Source organism: Macrobrachium nipponense, chromosome 11 (assembly GCF_015104395.2).
Source record: "Macrobrachium nipponense isolate FS-2020 chromosome 11, ASM1510439v2, whole genome shotgun sequence".
In the NCBI taxonomy this organism is placed as follows: domain Eukaryota; kingdom Metazoa; phylum Arthropoda; class Malacostraca; order Decapoda; family Palaemonidae; genus Macrobrachium; species Macrobrachium nipponense.
In genome coordinates this window covers 12,804,669-12,821,581 of record NC_061087.1, presented here as the reverse complement: position 1 = coordinate 12,821,581, position 16,913 = coordinate 12,804,669, and the positions used below count along the sequence as shown (strand labels likewise).

The window sequence follows — 16,913 nt, the reverse complement described above, 5'->3', positions numbered from 1 at the left end:
AATTTTAAAAATAGCCGATTGAAAGTAAAGGTTTTCCTACGATTACTAGCTGCAATGGTAGGCGTAGCAACTAGAAAACAGAAGTTGTGAATGAAAATTGCTAATACATGATGAGAAAGACCAAACACTAGCCGAAGTCAAGGTGAAGACATTCTGATTGTCAAGTATTGCCAATCCAAAGATAAGTATAGCGACATTTAAAGCAAGTATGTACTACTTCTGAGTTTAGCGTCATCTAGGGGCCGAAAAGTACCAGTGCCACTTGAAAGTTCAAATGTGTCGAGTGGAATTTAAGGATTGTCAATCAGAGGTTATAAGAAGTTCCACTGTAATGGGACAAGAAGTGTCATTTATAAGGGCAGGTTTTGAATCTAGAAATGAAGTAGTCTCGGATGGAGAAAAATAATCGCTTTTATGATCAAAATTTTCATGTAATTTACATCCAAGTTATGGTGTATATAATGCTTAGCAAACTCTTAGAGAGGTGAATCCATTAGTGAAGTTATCTTCAAGATAGTTTTTGCAAAATAGGCAGATAATGTGGGAATAATAAAAGGAATCATCAGAAGTTGTTTCATGGTGACCCAGTTGCTCACTGGACGAGTAGGTTGTGTACTCACCTATCAATCTGGTAGCCCGAGTTCGCTCCCTGCTGCCGCCAGTGCGGAACCAGAGAAATTTATTTCTGGTGATTAGAAATTCATTTCTCGAAAAAATGTGGTTCGGATCCCACAATAAGTTGTAGGTCCCGTTGCTAAATAATTAATTAGTTCCTAGCCACATAAATAATAATCTAATCCTTCGGGCCAGCCCTAAGAAGCTGTTAATCAGTTCAGTGATCTGGTTAAACTAAGAAATACCTAACTTCATGGTTTTCTCTAACCTTGCCTACCCCTAAGCAATAATCGATTTTTTACACTAATCTCGTACCCACAAGATAATAACGAATATTGTCATAATTTATTACCGTTACTTATAAGTAGCAGTAATAGTAGCTACTAGTAGTTAGTGGTGGGAGAAGTAATTCAGACAAAAACCAGTGAAAATCATGAAATACGTAAAGAAATACATGAAAGTAGAAATGACTTACAGATCTGTGGTCGCGCCGGTGCACTCTATAACAGTCTGTCCTCGGGGAAGAGGGACGTCATTAGTATGGAAACAAGCAGAAGAAGAAGAAGAATGGAATGCGCTGCGAAAAAAAACTCCCGCACCCCCTTCCCCACCGCCTTCCTTTGGGCTATTCTGGCACTGGACAGACAGACCCTGGGTGAGTCATAAAACTTTTCTGTAATTACTGAAGGACATAAAGACTGCAAATGCTTCCCTGCACCATATAATTACAGGGCTGATCTGTCACTGTAAACGGGTCGACTTAGCGGTTGCGTGCATTATATGTATACATTTACACACATTACGTACAAGGGAACATATTAATGCCTGGTATATACATGCGTAAAGTAGATAACACAATTTTGCATGTTTGTGAGTGTGTGTGTAAAGATATCATCGAAGAAACGCGATTTGTCATGTAATTCAATATAAAAACAATTTGCTAAAATCAGCTGCTAAGCAATTTGGACACTGTATATCTCTTTTCGCTGGTCTTCTATCTACACACGATATTTTTTTCGAATTATCTGACCAATACAACAACGCCTAATGTTATTACAATAATTTAATATTTTCTCCAAATTTCTGTTTTTGAGCATCCAGTTGCTTCTTTTATTCCAAAAATTTCCTTGGAATTTTTCGTCTAAAAACACGACACCGATTCTCGTCTTCTTTTTTTGTATTATATTTTGTTGCATTTTCTTCTAGTTCTTGTCTTGATAAGGGTATTTGGTCGTCCGTTCCGTCTGCACACACACACACACACACACACACACACACACACACACACACACACACACATATATAGATATATATATATATATATACTATATATATATACATCTATATATATATATATTACATATAATATATATAGATTATTATTATATATATATTAATATATGTAATATATATAAATATTATATATACATATAGATATATATATATATATATATGTATATACATATATATATATATATATAGATATATTATAATATATGTGGGTGTGATTATATATATATATTATATATATATATATATATATATTATATATAAATATAATATATATATAGTGTGTGTGTGTGTGTGCAGAAGATTAAATGACCTATTTTTCATTCTAGGTCTTGTTTTGATTGAGGATTTCGGTTGCCTTACATATACAAAAGTTTAAATGGCAGGAAAAAAATGTTAGTGATATTCCTTCAACATCAAACAAAACTTATATAAATAAGGACAAGGTTCTTCTTTATCAAATTTTTGCTCTTTTGCTCTGACTTTCAGCACCTGCTATTAGATTTTAAGAAACAACTATGACCAATAAACTGGGAGTTGTGCAAGAAGGATTTTTTCTTTTTACATACTTTCGGTATTGTGCATTGAAGATGTATTCGACGTTATTTTCGTAAGCTACGAAATTCGAAATTATTTTCCTTCATTTATTGTCTTTGGTCTCCAAAACCCGCTACGGTATTGCTTTTGAACGCAGTCCTTGCACACGAACACTTTAAATCTTTGTTATTAATGGCGCGAGGGATATTCTTGACAGGTATAGTTATATCAACTCGGCGGCTTCGTCACTTGTCTTTGCTTGGAGGAGCTCTGGTACCGTTCAGAGCCTGGCTGTCACTCAAGTACCATTTCCTAGCCAAGACCTTGTTTCTCACCTTCGCGTGATGCAAAAAGTGATCATGAGACGGTGATTCATTTTTGTTTGCGAAGGTCATCTGAATTGCTGATTTACGAGTAGCCACTGGGCCAGGTCAAATCTCGACACTGGCCGAGTTCGGAGAAGAAATAGTACTACTTATCTTTATCCTTCCGACCGGCCCGATCGTCCTCCCCCTAGTGATCCCCCGGCTTCCGAACAATCAATATTCAGAGCCATTACCGCAACCGCCGAGGCCACCAGCGTTTAAATCCTCAGAAAGGGCTTCTCAACTTCTGCATTATGAATGAAGTCCAGACACGCACGAACTCTTCTTCCTTTTCCTCTTCTTCTTCTTCCTAGCATCTACCGGCGGCTTGGAGCAATTGCTGAATCGCTTCCTTTCCATCGCTGCATGCAACCACCAGACGCAGCTGTCATTAATATGACCGTAAAGTTTATGACCCCTTTCTTCAGAAATATAACGACTGCCTTTTCAATTACAACAGAAAGGGATACCTTTCCTTTGCGTGACGGCGCACCTGTGTCGAATGGAGGTGAAGTTTCTCCTGGTATAGTATATACTCGACGAAGAAGCAGCGCTTTTCATTTATAAGGCAATATATCTGCACACAGTTCACTGCGCTTTCGGGATTTTGACTCCTTAACGGCAGAATGTTTCTTGGTAGTAAAATGTTGGTAGTAAAATCTTTTACTGTTCTTATGTGACTGTTCTTATGTGCGAGACCATTACCCTTAACATACACACACACACACACATCGATTCACTGTAAAAGTACTTTACAACCTTAGTAAAAATTCTGTACCTTTTATTTTTAGGGACAATTGCAGATCAACAAAAATTTGGCACATACGCTTACACTGCCTTCCCTCTTGTCATCCGCATCTAGATCTTGATCCGCATAGGGCAGCATCGGTCGGAAGACCCACCCCAGATCGTCTGCTTCACAATAAAACCCTTTAGAGTTTTTCCACATTCTCTCTCCACTCCGACCCAACACCTACCTTAAGACCTTGACTACAGCAAACACCGAATCTCCTGCTAATTAAATCACTCCAGTATGTTATGTTTGTCACTGCTGTGGGGTTTAGATTTCAACGTTCAAAAGTGTAGTCCCTTATAAGGCTTGGCGTTTCAGGTAACTTCGAGTGAAGTCTTAAGGCTGCAAATGGAAGCTAAATGTCTCCGTTAGTGTTGACAGGGGACTGATAGGAGACAGATGGATGTTGCAAATTGATTTGCGCGCGCGCGCGCTATGTGTACGTGTGTGTGTGAGAGAGAGAGAGAGAGAGTGAAAAATTTAAATGCGAATTAACAGAATAATGAAGTATCTGGAATGCTTTTCCCCATTGCTTATTGCCATAAGTTTAGTTTCTTCCAATGTTGGCATTGGAATAAAAATCAAACTCTATACCTAGCAACCGCATGATCACATCCCTGGAGAATTGCTGTGAAAACGGAAGGCTATACCTTTCTGACGTCATTCCCTCCAAAAAAGGAAAAATGATGTGGATATTATTATCTACTATATATATATTACTATCTATATATATATATATATATATATATATATATTATATATCCACCAACGTATAATCACTGTAATCTACATTCTCCATTTATATATCTGTAGCAACCGATTCAGCAGAACCCACAGACTGGTGGCAACAAATTTTTATTCTGTATGAAAAGCAAAACTTCCAGTTTCTTGCATCAAACTGGCGTGGCAGCCACCAAATTCTCAATGGCAAAGGGTCCTATGTTGAATCAACAAAATGCCGTACTCAGGTTAGATTTTTTTCAAGACCAATAAACGAAGTAGAAACAGCGTTTGAAGCTGGGGTCGACCGGTTTCATCAATACTTCATCCCTTCCACTTCCAGAGTGTGTATTTCGCTTCTTTATTCCGTGTTTCTTGATGAATGTAACCGTTCTAATTTTTACTACTCATATCTTGCGCGACTTGACTTATTTTGAACAACCATGCCCATCTCGGTCTATGCAGCTTCACAAGAAGTACAGAAAAAAAATATATAATATGATGATTTTTGACCTTATATAAGGCCATACTACGGACAAACATATGGATTTCGTCGAGGGGAAAATACAAACTATACTCGGATTTTCCCATCTGTCCACCCGCATGTGGTGTTTGCGAATGGTAGCACAGCGTCCCAGGCTCTAGATAGTTACATTGAGCTTACATTCAACAATTATAATAATATCCTATTTCGAATATTAACGGTGTAATTCGCATACAGTAAATTATTAAAACACTTTTCAGTTGCAAATGTACACCCGGATATCCTTTTATATCCTTTTATTTACCTAAAACGTACTCATAGCGTAACTATTTAAGACCTGGGACGCAGTGTTACCATGCGAAAAACCACAGGCGGATGGACAGATGGAAACAAACAAGAGTGTAGTTATCCAGGTAGGAATTTACGGAGGTCCCCTATATATACGCACGCCTGAAATTCATCTTCAATAAGCACTGCGGTTTCGGAGGTGGCAAAGCTCAGCCTCGTAACCCAAGGCACGGCCCCTTTAATGTCGTATCGATGATCTCTCGGTCTGTGGTTTGATTTACGTAATTGATCCAGTGGTTGAGTTCCCAACTTACTTTCTACGATTCTGGATTTTATTATAAGAATCAAGTTGCTATTTCTTTGTCTATATATGTTTCTCTGCCTCTCTCCTTTGATATTGATATAACATTGGCGATGTACAGTTTGTAGTTAATCAAAGATTGAAGCATTCAATTTCGATGATAATCCGTTAAAGTGCCTAATTTTTTCGAGGAATATTTTCTGTTTTCTCAAATGGCTCACACCATTCCTATCAAACGAATAGTATTCATGTCGTATGTGAGCAGGTACAATCTTTAACTCAGTTCCAAGTTCTTTCCGCAATAGAAGGCATTTAGACTACATATTTCTCTTACCATAAGTTGTCATTTCAGCTTACTGTTTTTTTTTTTTTTTTTTTTTTTTTTAGGTCCTCTTCCTTTATGACCTTTATATAATGTTAATATAGTCTTTATTCGCAATGTCACTGGTTTCTTCAGAGAGATCCACATTTCTTTCATAGGTCTATAGGGATCTACTAGTAACAAATTGATTGCTATCGTTAAGAAACGTATAATACTCCTGTTGAATGTGTTAGTTTGAGATCTGAAAGTCAGCACGCAAACGATGTTACTGAGATTAAGCACAGCAGCGTGTGCAAAATACTGAATAAAGCGCCTCAGTGGCGTGATCGGTATGGACTTGGCCTGCAACGTCGGTGGCCGTGAGTTCGATTCTCGGGCACTCCATTGAGGGGTTAGAGATGTGTATATCTGATGACAGAAGTTCACTCTCGACGTGGTTCGGAAGTCATGTAAAGCCATTGGTCCCGCTGCTGAATAACCACTGGTTCCATGCAATGTGATAACACCATACAAAAAAGAAAAAAAAATACGGAATAAACAATTCCAAGCAAAATTTACCAGAGGAACACTGATATAGAAGGAAAATATTCGTGGTATTAAAAAGGGGTAAACATGCGATACTGTTGTGAAAAATTACCCTCCATCTTTTGACATGGGTATTCCATAAAGTTTACTATAACCAAGTGGGGTCTGTTGAAAGTCTATTGCAGTTTTCCGGTAGAGGCACAGGAGCATTTATTACAGACTGCGATAATTTTCAGGCGTTCTCAGAAAAGAAGAAGAAAAAATTCTTCCGGAGTACTTCAGGCGCTCAAGATAGTGTTGAGTTTTCGCCTGACATCGAAAGTAATTGCTAAAAAAAAAATTAAAGAATGTGGTAAATATGGCTAGCTATGAAAGAAAAAGAAAATGCAATTGTTAGGATCAATTGATAATAGGCATAACCTCAGTTCACGATTTTGTCTTTCTGATTTAACTTGCTGGAACATTGGTCTCAGTTTATTTATTTATTTATTTAATTATTTATTTATTTTAGCAATGCTCGTTAGATCTACCTGTTAAGGCAAAGGGTGCAAAATCAAAACGCCAAAGTGTACAGATCTTAGCTAATAATCCTTATTGGATTTCAGCAGTAAAAAAATTTAGCGACTATTACAGGTAAAAAGGGGGGGGGGGGGGGGGGGGGGGGGGGGGGGGGTGGGGGGGGGGGGGACGCCTCATCCTCTGGTTCGGTAACTACCAGTTTATGTGCAATATGACAGTACATATAAGCAAAAACAAAAGACATAAACAAAAAGAAAAGACCGTAAATATACCGGTCGGCGACTGCTGGGAACCAGGCGTAGTAGTATTCTTCAGTTTTACCCTATTGCAATCAAAAACTTTTTAACCTAAGAGACAGCACATATTTTTTCTAAGTATTTTTTTCAAAATGTTGGGCTAACTGAATGTTATATAGCATAAAGGTTTCGCAATTATGATACTTGATTTCCATTGGTACTACCACTAATTGTTTACCATGTTGGATTTGATTGCAGTTCGGAACGGAAGTCGACTAGTCGGAACTTCGACACCGATATTGATAAGTGACACTAGTTCAGTGTGATACTCTCCACTCTACGTAGAATACCAAATTGTCTCGTGGCAGTCGCATGAACGGTGTTCTGGTGTCCTCCCCACACCGTACGATTTCAACTTATTATTCTACGCTAAGGTACGTAGGTAATGGAAATACTGTTATTTCAGTGTGAAATTCCCACATGAAGCTGCTGGCAAATCTGTTTAGGTTTTGAAGTTGTCGCAGACTATGTTAGGCTATGGCTAGGCTATTGAGGATAGAGCTACTAGGTCTCACAGTGTCGACATCGATTGTTGGTTTGCTAAGAGAAAAAACAGGAATTTTATCATGGGATATAAAACTGCTTAAGGGTAATACTTCTGCTTAAGTTTAATACTGTAGGAAAGTTGCGCATGCCTCGTATCGTTAAACGAGATGTCACTGGACTGGTTCGAGGGGGCTATGGGAGGGGACGAACCTGTCAACCTGGACAAGTCCAAGTAGTACTACGTACTCCTAAATTTGAGGGTAGCGTAATGACAGGATGTAGGTATCCCTGTTGAAATATGTCGTTGATTTGCTGTAAGCGGTCACCTTCCCTCAGGGAATAACGTAACCTCATTAGATTAACAGCTCATCTAAGTTGCCGTGTTTTACATTTTGGGCAAGTGTATACCTACTAGGTACAGGGGGACGGCCGCACTTAGATATCAGCTCGTTTGTTAATGTAATTTTTTTGGCTAAACAGTGCAGAGGAAGGTGTATATAGCCTATAATGTAGTACAGGGGGTAATCAGAGAAATTTAATGAGATAAGTAGAGATTCACCATCATTTGTGTGTATTTTTACGTTCATTCCTGAGGGGCTGGTACTAAACATGCCGTGCTGGGGAGCTTCCGCCATGTTTAGTACCATCTCCATGTGGATGACTAGCAATATAGCAAAATAGTCTAATTTTTCATTATCGGTGAATTTCTCTGATTATCTGACGGGTACAGCATTTTATAACCCTTTTTATTATTGTATAGCCAAAAAGTATAATAAAGAGGACTAGGAATTCAGGGTACCGAGTTAAGTACACACACCTTTGGAAGATCGCTTCGATAGTCTTTGGATGAAGTGACCAAATTTTAGGATGATCAATTAGTCAAGGAGTAGAGTAGGCTGGAATTGAAAGGCTCTTTGATTGGTCAAATTGTGTAAATTTGTTAACCATGTTATGACTTCTTAGATAAATTTCAGTAAATTCAATTAAAGACTATCGCTCACTGTGTTAATGAGTTCACTGATAAACTTCAAAATATAACAGGTCAATTATCAGATGTAAAAATTAAACTACGTACGAATATTTTGAGATCAATTGTTTGCTAGCATAACAAGAACTTTTCGCTCCCGAGTGAATGGTTATGTAAGCATTTAGCCAAGTAAGATGCAGTCATCCATATTAGACTACCTGTTTTGTTTTTGATAAGCCAAATAGTAAACTTAATAACTTAGTTTACAATTAAGTCATTACAGAAAAACTTTTATTCATAGTAACGAGAAGCCAAGCTAGCTTTGTTAATATGATGGTCAATTTGTACTGTAAAATCGCATACTGACATTGAAAATATGGTTTTGCAATATTGTAATATGTGCACCTACGTTTCTAACATTTTCAGTAGCCAATTAGTTTATATTTTATTATTATGGGGAGCACAAAGGTAAAGTGAGGGCTTTGGGTTCCTAACTGGCTGGTAGGTCTTTGCCCCTCCATGGATACCCCGACTGTGTATGCCAGTTTTTCAAGGAGTATTTAGGCAGTTTAAGAATTGGATTTGCTAAACATTATTGCGATTTTACCTGGCCAGGGTTGGGGGCTTTGCCCCCTGACCCTCACCTAACCCAACCTAGGACTTTTAAAATTGAAGGTAATAAGTTGTGACTTGACTTAACCACCTTACCTAACCTAACCCAGGACAGTGGGGTCCTTACTTGGCTGGGGGCTTCGACCCCCATGGACCCCCCCTCCCCCCCAACAATCATAACCAAGGTCACCATATCCATACTTACTAGTGTACAGTATCACCTTCAAAATGTTTAATAAACTTTACCTGAATAAGAATCATAACTTTTAAAACAAGATTTGGATGTTAGAAATACATATCCTCACCTAAAAGCCTTGCCTTCCCATTTTAGGACATGAGAGGTCTGCTGGTATAGTGGTTAGAGTTGTAGTATGCCACTCAGATGTCACGGGGTCATGCATCCCTAAGGCAATGAAAAAAAATCACTGGCTCTGTATCATGATCAGTTACTGCCAAGGTGTGGGGTCTGCGATGGGGGATTAAACTAACATTCTTTGGAAACTTGAATTTCAAGTCACTGGCCCCTGTGTGCTTGTTCCATGTGAATAGGTTTTATCTACTGAAGTAATAATTCCACTTATATCCTACATGATTATTATTATTATTATATTATTATTTCGTTAGATGAAACCTGGTCACATGGAACAAGCACACAGGGGTCATTGACTTGAAACTCAAACTTCCAAAGAATGTTGGTTTCAACCTCCCACTGCAGACCCCACACTGCAGCAGTAACTGATCATGATACAGAGCCAGCTATTTTTTCATCACCTTGCGGGAGGCGCGAACCCATGACATCTGAGTGGCATACCATGACACAAGCGAGCATACCAGTAGACCAGCTGGTTCATATGGGGTAGAAGTGTAACTTTTGTCCCTTGGATTATTTCGATTATACAGTATTGCCAAATTATTTTGTGTGTTTTTAGCACTTCCGATAATCATTTCAGTAGAAGATTAGCAGTTTATAGGATGTTTGTCCACTTATATCCAAAAAAGTATGGGAGAGATCAATGGGAAGCAGGTTTTTGGGTGGGAGAAAATACACAACTGACATATAGGGATTTATTTTAACATCCTTGTGATACTTCTGCAGGTTCTGATTCTGATTTTATTATACATTTTCATAGTGACACCATGTATTAGGTATGTGAAAATTATGTGACTTATGTTATGTTAGGTGGGGATCTAGGGGGCAAAGGGCTCATTATTCCATACTTTTCTTCCAGTTTGGCAAGGACCTGGCATTGTAGGGTAGGTTAGGTAAGGTGTGGTTGTATTAGATCGCAAACCTATTATTTGTTTTATATAACAGTTTCAAAGGTTTTGGCTATGGGTGGCAGTTGAGTTATGTGCTTTGATATGTTCTTGATCATACACTAATTATAAATAAAAGTAACTTATCTAGCTCATAGACTTTGTATTGTTGGAGGAAAAGCAATGCTTAAAGGTATGGAATATCACTAATACTTTATTTTTTGCAAGCGGCCTAGGTAAGGGGATTTAAACAAATCTTGAATTTATAAACTATACTTGTACGAGTAGTTACAATGAGGTATCACTGTATGACAAAACATGAAAAAAATAATTAAATGAATGCAATGAATTAAAATCAGACTATAAGTAAAAGTTCTGTTTTTAAATCAAGATCATAATATATTACAATGCAAAACTGTAGTATCAGAATGGCAGTTATGTACATGGTAACACAGAGGTAGATTTTTTCTCCCAACAGATGAACCATACATTTTTCTAACTGCTAATATTAGATGTTTTTTGTTTTTGTTGTTGTAAATCATTCATTTTAGAGTATATTTCACCCATATTCTAGTAGTGAGGAGTGATATTAATAGTACCTAGTCAGGTTGGACCTATTCAGGTTGGATTGCATGCGTTTATGTACTACTGGACAAATATATAGACAAGGTTAAGGTGGCCCCACCCCATGAACTGTTATTTTAGATACTATGTAGAAGTCGGTCCATTTCCTTTCGTTCCTACTTCTTTCTTAGTGGAGGTGTCTCAGTTTTACCCTTAGATTCTCATACTTGAACTCATTAATTTTTCTCTACAGCCAGCTGTCCAACCACTCCAGCTATTTTTCACTCTCTTGAGTTTTGAATGACTGAGAGTGCCCCAGTGCTTGATTATATAGTATAAATGGTGCTGTTATAGTAGGCAGCCTACGTGTGTGTTTCTGCACTTTCGCCGTGTTTAGTAATAGTAGTCTCTAAGTGCATTTAATTACATTTGATCCCCAAGGGGCTAGTACTAAACACAGTGTAACGCATTTGATCGCTTAGGTAGACAGCCTACTATAGTAGCACTGCCTAAATTTCATGATTCCTTCTTAATCAATTGCAGGGTGCCACTCATACTTGACAGGGAACCTCCCACTACCTAACCTGACCTAGGTGGTTGGAGTGAGACAATTTTTGGTTACATCACTTGTATAATTGTTGTGCTTTATGTCAGTATCCCTGAAGGCACTGGGTATGCCATGTTACCCCCCCTCCTCCACACCAAATCCAATCTTAAGGCCTAAGACTGAAGTAGTCTGGTTCTCACTCTGCTTCCAAGTGGTGTTAGACCTAATGAAGCATTTCCAGTGGAATTGAATATGAGTCTTAAAACAAAATACATGATAAACCATTGAAAAACTACACTTACACACTCATAGAATAACTTCTTAAGTAGCATAGACTTAATGTACTTTGAGACATTGACACTTCTGTACAGTGTTCAGGTTGTACAATCTACTGACTTCTTGGAAGCAGTCTGTGATAAGTAGGATGTTGCTTTTTAGGGGCATTTCCTCCTCCTAACAGGTTGATAACCTTCCTCGATGTTTTCCTCTGTCTTGGGAGAGAGTTTGTTAGAACCTCAAGTATTTTACTTTGCACTCCCAAGGTAAGGCTGCTTACCACCATTGCAATAGCAATATATATATATATATATATATATATATATATATATATATATATATGTATATATATATATATATATATATACACATATACACAGTGGACCCCCTGTATTTGTGTTCTCTGAATTCGAGGACGCACACATTCGCGGATTTCTCTCTGGAACGTTTCCCTGCATTATTCGCAGTATTTCTTATGAGAAATATCTACAAATTCCTGTTTTTTTTTTTTTTTTATTAATTTCATCATTAAATGCACTTTTTGTGATAAACTATTAAAAAAAAAAGTATATAAAAATTTTTAGTGGGTTTTTCTTGAGTTTTAACTACCAAAATAGGAGGTTTTAGGCATTTTTATAGAGGTTTCCACATATTCGCGGGTTCTAACTATTCACAGGGTCTGGTACGCATCCCCTGCGAATACAGGGGGACCACTATATATCTATATATAATAATATATATATATATCTATATATTACTAATATTACTATATATATAATATATTAAGTATATATCTTAATTCTTACATAAAGAGAATTGTATTAATAAATTTAAATACCGTTGTAATGTGTGATGTGCTATGACTCTTAGAGACAGAGTGTTCGAGGTGACAAGCATAGAAATGCTGACATGTCTTTTTTTGGTGGTGTGATATCAAAATTGCTGTCTTAACAGATCTGTGCATGTCCTGTTGCTACGGGCGACCGCAGAAGTGCTTTCTGAAACTAGTTCTAGGCAGTTACCTGGGGCGCGGACAATATGTGTGAGTTCGTATGTGAGTGCGTGCTTTTTTCCTACATAATGAGATGTAGCATTACCATATGGATAGATCATTACTGAGGCGGCAGAAGCCAAGATGGCTTCTGCAAAAGTATTTTTAAGAATTGTTGTGAATATTGTGTTGAATGGGTAAGCATATTTATTTTGGCCAAAGTTGTGGCTGGATTGTATTTGAATATTTATTTCAAAGATGTTCTATTTCATATGATCTTTGATTATAATCTTGTGCTTATCGAGGTGTTCTGTCTTCTAACAGGCGGTTCTGGAGAATGGGGAACTGATCTGAGACAAGGGGTATTGAATATGATGACTTAATTGGTGTACCTACTATATTGACTGTGCCTAATGTTATGGCTAAACTAATGTTAGTTATTTGATTAATTACCGAGGGTTGTCTGAGTTATTTGGACTTTGAGTTTAACATTTCATTTAATCTTTTTATTAAAAACCTGAGTTATTTAGTTTACACTTTACTGTTAAATAAATGTTATTTTTGATAAGTTCTCGAGTCTGATTTGATGGCCTGAGATAATGGAGGGGGAGGTGTTGTGGTGAGAGAGAGAAGAGAGATTTCGAGAGAGGAAGAGAGGAGAGAGAGAAGAGAGAGAGCGAGAGAGAGAGAGAGAGAGAGAGAGAGAGAGAGAGAGGGGGGGGGGATGTTACCAGTTGCCTTAGACACACGGATCCATTGCTACCTTTTATTAAATACCGAGATTAGATTCTAATCTAGGTTTTTAGTGGTGGCAGCGGTTTTTGAACCGTATTATGCCTTTTGTGAGATTAATGGCAGCCTAAAAATGCTGTTTTGAGAGAGTCTGGTTGTGAGAATGTGTGAGGTTTTCAATTAATAGGTGACAGGGGATTAGAATTTTTCAGCCGTTGGTTGTGGTACCGAGAGGGAAAAGTTCAATTAACGTCAGCATGTTCGTCTGTCGCGAGACACTGCAAACATTGGGTCACTCAGTTGGGTTTTGTGGGTGCGTGTGAATTCTAAGTGTTTTCTTGCTCGAATGTTGGGTCGTTTTTACACGCGGGTATGTGTGTCTTCGCGTGTTTATTCATGCGCGGTCGGCGATCTAGTGTTCTCTCATTGACGGCGTGAGCGTTACATTATTTTTTTTATTTTTTTTTTTTTGGTCGTTGTGTATGAATCATTTTTGGAGTTAAAGAGGCAGTTCAGATTACCATTTTTCTCCCATAGGAGCAGAACGTGATGTTTTTTTTCTTGGCACATGTTTAGAGGCAACGCTTTTTTTTTTTTTTTTTTTTTTTTTTTTTACACATATGTATGTGTGAAGGTTTTTCATGCATGCAACTCAGTTTTGAGGGTGCTTGGATTCTATTTTTTTGGCATACGTACTCAGCGTATTTTTTTTGCTGAGCGACCATGGGGTAGTGCCAAAGGGAGACTAGTGTGCTTCAGGGGGGAATGCTTGAAGGGAGGGTGAACTTCCTTTTTTTTTTCTTTGTGTCGGGGTAATGGGGGTCAGTTTGGCCTTGAAAGAAAAGTTGATTGCCGTGCTCTTGAGTCCTTGATGACATAGTTCAGTGCCACATCAGCTGATAGCCACTGAGGGATGATGTGACATGCCTGTAGGGTTTCTTTTTAGAACGATTTTTTTTCTTTCTTTTGTGTAATGAGAAAATGAAAATGGATATGGTGCAAGTTTTCCTTACTCTTTGGAGAATGCTTTTACGCAATGGTGGAGGACATAATTATAATTGGGGGATACAGAGATTATTTTTAATGGGGATATGTTTGGGATATGGAGACTACTTTAAAATGGTGATGCTATTGGTGATGAATGGTGGTGATATTGGAGTTGTGGGGGAATGGCAATATTAAAGCTCTTACTGGTGATACTGGAGATATTTTATGGAGATATTTTATGGGGAATTATTTAAGTGGAATTATTGTGGAGAATTATTATTACTGGAGATATTTATGGGGATTCTATTGGAGTTCACGGTAATAATAATTTCGGTGAATGTGACAATGATTTTATGGGTGGTGATAACAATTTTGGTGAATTTGGTGATATTTGGTGAATTTGGTGATATTAGCAAGTGGTGATCCTGATATTGGTGTTATTTCTGATACTAACATGGGGGCTTGTAATGAATACTAAGGGTGGTGATGTTTGTGAATATGGGAGGTACTAACCACAAATTTAGTCTTCCTTTTTTGGGGGGGTTCAGCAGATAATTGCTTGAAGTCTACGTGAGTTACAGATGTTACAGGTGTCACGGGAATAGTGAACAGTGCCATTGATTTTTTTCTTTTCCCTTTTTAGACATTAGCCATCGCTGATGTAAGTTTTTTTTTATCATGGGCGAGTTTGAATTTATTTTTCTCTTAGATCAGGTTCTGTAGATTTTCAGTATCTCAGTTTGTGACTGTTTATAATTTCAGCCGTTTGATGCTGCAGAGAGATTTACGGGAGAATTTTTGCCTATTTGAATGTTTACGTGATGGCACTACATTTTTTTTTCTCTGGATATTTGTGTTCTGGAAATGGTTGGCCTCTTGCACAATTTTGTATGTGGCAACTTTGCCAGAGATAGGAAACTTCATTAAGTTTCTGGTGGCCTGTGCTGTAGTGAATATGAGGAAGTCCTTGCTTAGACACTTTGGATTTGGAGTTTTGTTGTAATGAGTTATGGCACACTGATGATTTTTTTTAGAATTTCCTGGGCAATTTTATTTGCCAAGTTTTTGCCCTTTTCAGCAGTTATGCTAAACAGAGAGTTTATAGTTTTTGACTGTAACATTCAGTTATTTTACTGGAGAATTGGAGATATAATATTTTGGCCATTTGATATTTTATTTTGTTGGAGATAGTCCAGAGTTTAGGCCTATGGTGGTAAGAGCTATGTTTAGTTCAATTATTTTTGCAGTCATTTTGGTGCAAATGGAAACCTTTGTGAGAGGAGATATGTGGCAATATTTTTCGAGTGTATCAGCTAGATGCTTTGAATGTATTTTTTCGGGGACAGATTTTCATTTTTTTATTATCCTGCTTGGAGTGTAATAATCTTTTTTGGAGACTTGTTTTTATTCCATGTGTGGTTATTGGTGAAATAAAAGGGAATATGGTGATATGGGGTTATTAGTGAAATGGAGGGGAATACTTTTATTGCCTGGGTGGTATTATTATTAATATGGCGATATGTGGGTGACATTAATCTTTGGTGGTGAATTTGTTTTTGGGTGGTTATAATTTTTGGTGGTGATATGGGGTTTTACAAGCTAGAAAGGGGGTATTGTGGTTCCTTTGGTGTTGTGGCTAATGGAGGCGAGTGGCATTACTGCATTGTGGTTTTATGGAGATGTTGAATTTTTTATATTCACCAGTGGTTATTTTTGGCGGCATATAATTGCTGAATTGTGTATACTGTGGTTTAAATCCCGAATAAGTGATAATTTGTTTTATATAATTGAGTAATATCATGTGGGAGTTATGTCTTTGAAGACAATTTTTTGGGCACTTTGGTGATATCCTGGAGATAATTTTGTGAAATGTGATTACATGGTGTCAGTGTAGAATTTTTGGGGCTTTTTGAGAATAATGGGTTTCTGTGTTGCAAGTCTGACTAGACAAATCTATACTGCAGTTTTAGCACATAAGATGTTCATAGGTGGATTTTTGCTGATAATGCCATGATGAGTCTGGTTGCTGACTTTTTCCCTTTGGTGTTGATTACTTGGAGATTTGCACTGTTCTCTGTTGACTATGGCATTCTACGGAGATGTATCTATGTAAGGGGATTGTTTCCGGTTCTATCTGATCGATGAGATTTGTTGCGATAGCAAATTCCGTAACGATACATATTGCATCTGTGAGGGAAAAGTTGGATTATGTATGCATTATATATAATTATGTGCACTTTGTAATGGGTAAAAACTTCACTTATTGTTATTGTTATTATTTTTTTTATTATATTATTATTGTTATTATTTTTTTTATTATTATTATTTTTCTTTTCCTACGAGATTTATCGTAATTGGTGTTAAGCTTACATAGCATTTCTATTTTAAACAGGAGATATGATTTGTCGGGGTTTGTGAATTAGATAAAATGGGTGTTCA

At 37.4% G+C, this 16,913-nt stretch overlaps 1 protein-coding gene across 1 annotated transcript in view; it reads left to right on the top strand.

Annotated features, from left to right (window-relative positions):
• Nucleotides 1-7,281: 7,281 nt before the first annotated feature.
• LOC135223835 (uncharacterized) overlaps nucleotides 7,282-16,913 on the top strand; it is a 614,631-nt gene continuing 604,999 nt past the window's right edge. Inside the window, exon 1 of the mRNA XM_064262828.1 lies at nucleotides 7,282-7,429. Coding sequence (XP_064118898.1) covers nucleotides 7,368-7,429 — 62 coding nt within the window. The 5' untranslated portion in view covers nucleotides 7,282-7,367. The remainder of the gene's footprint in view (nucleotides 7,430-16,913) is intronic.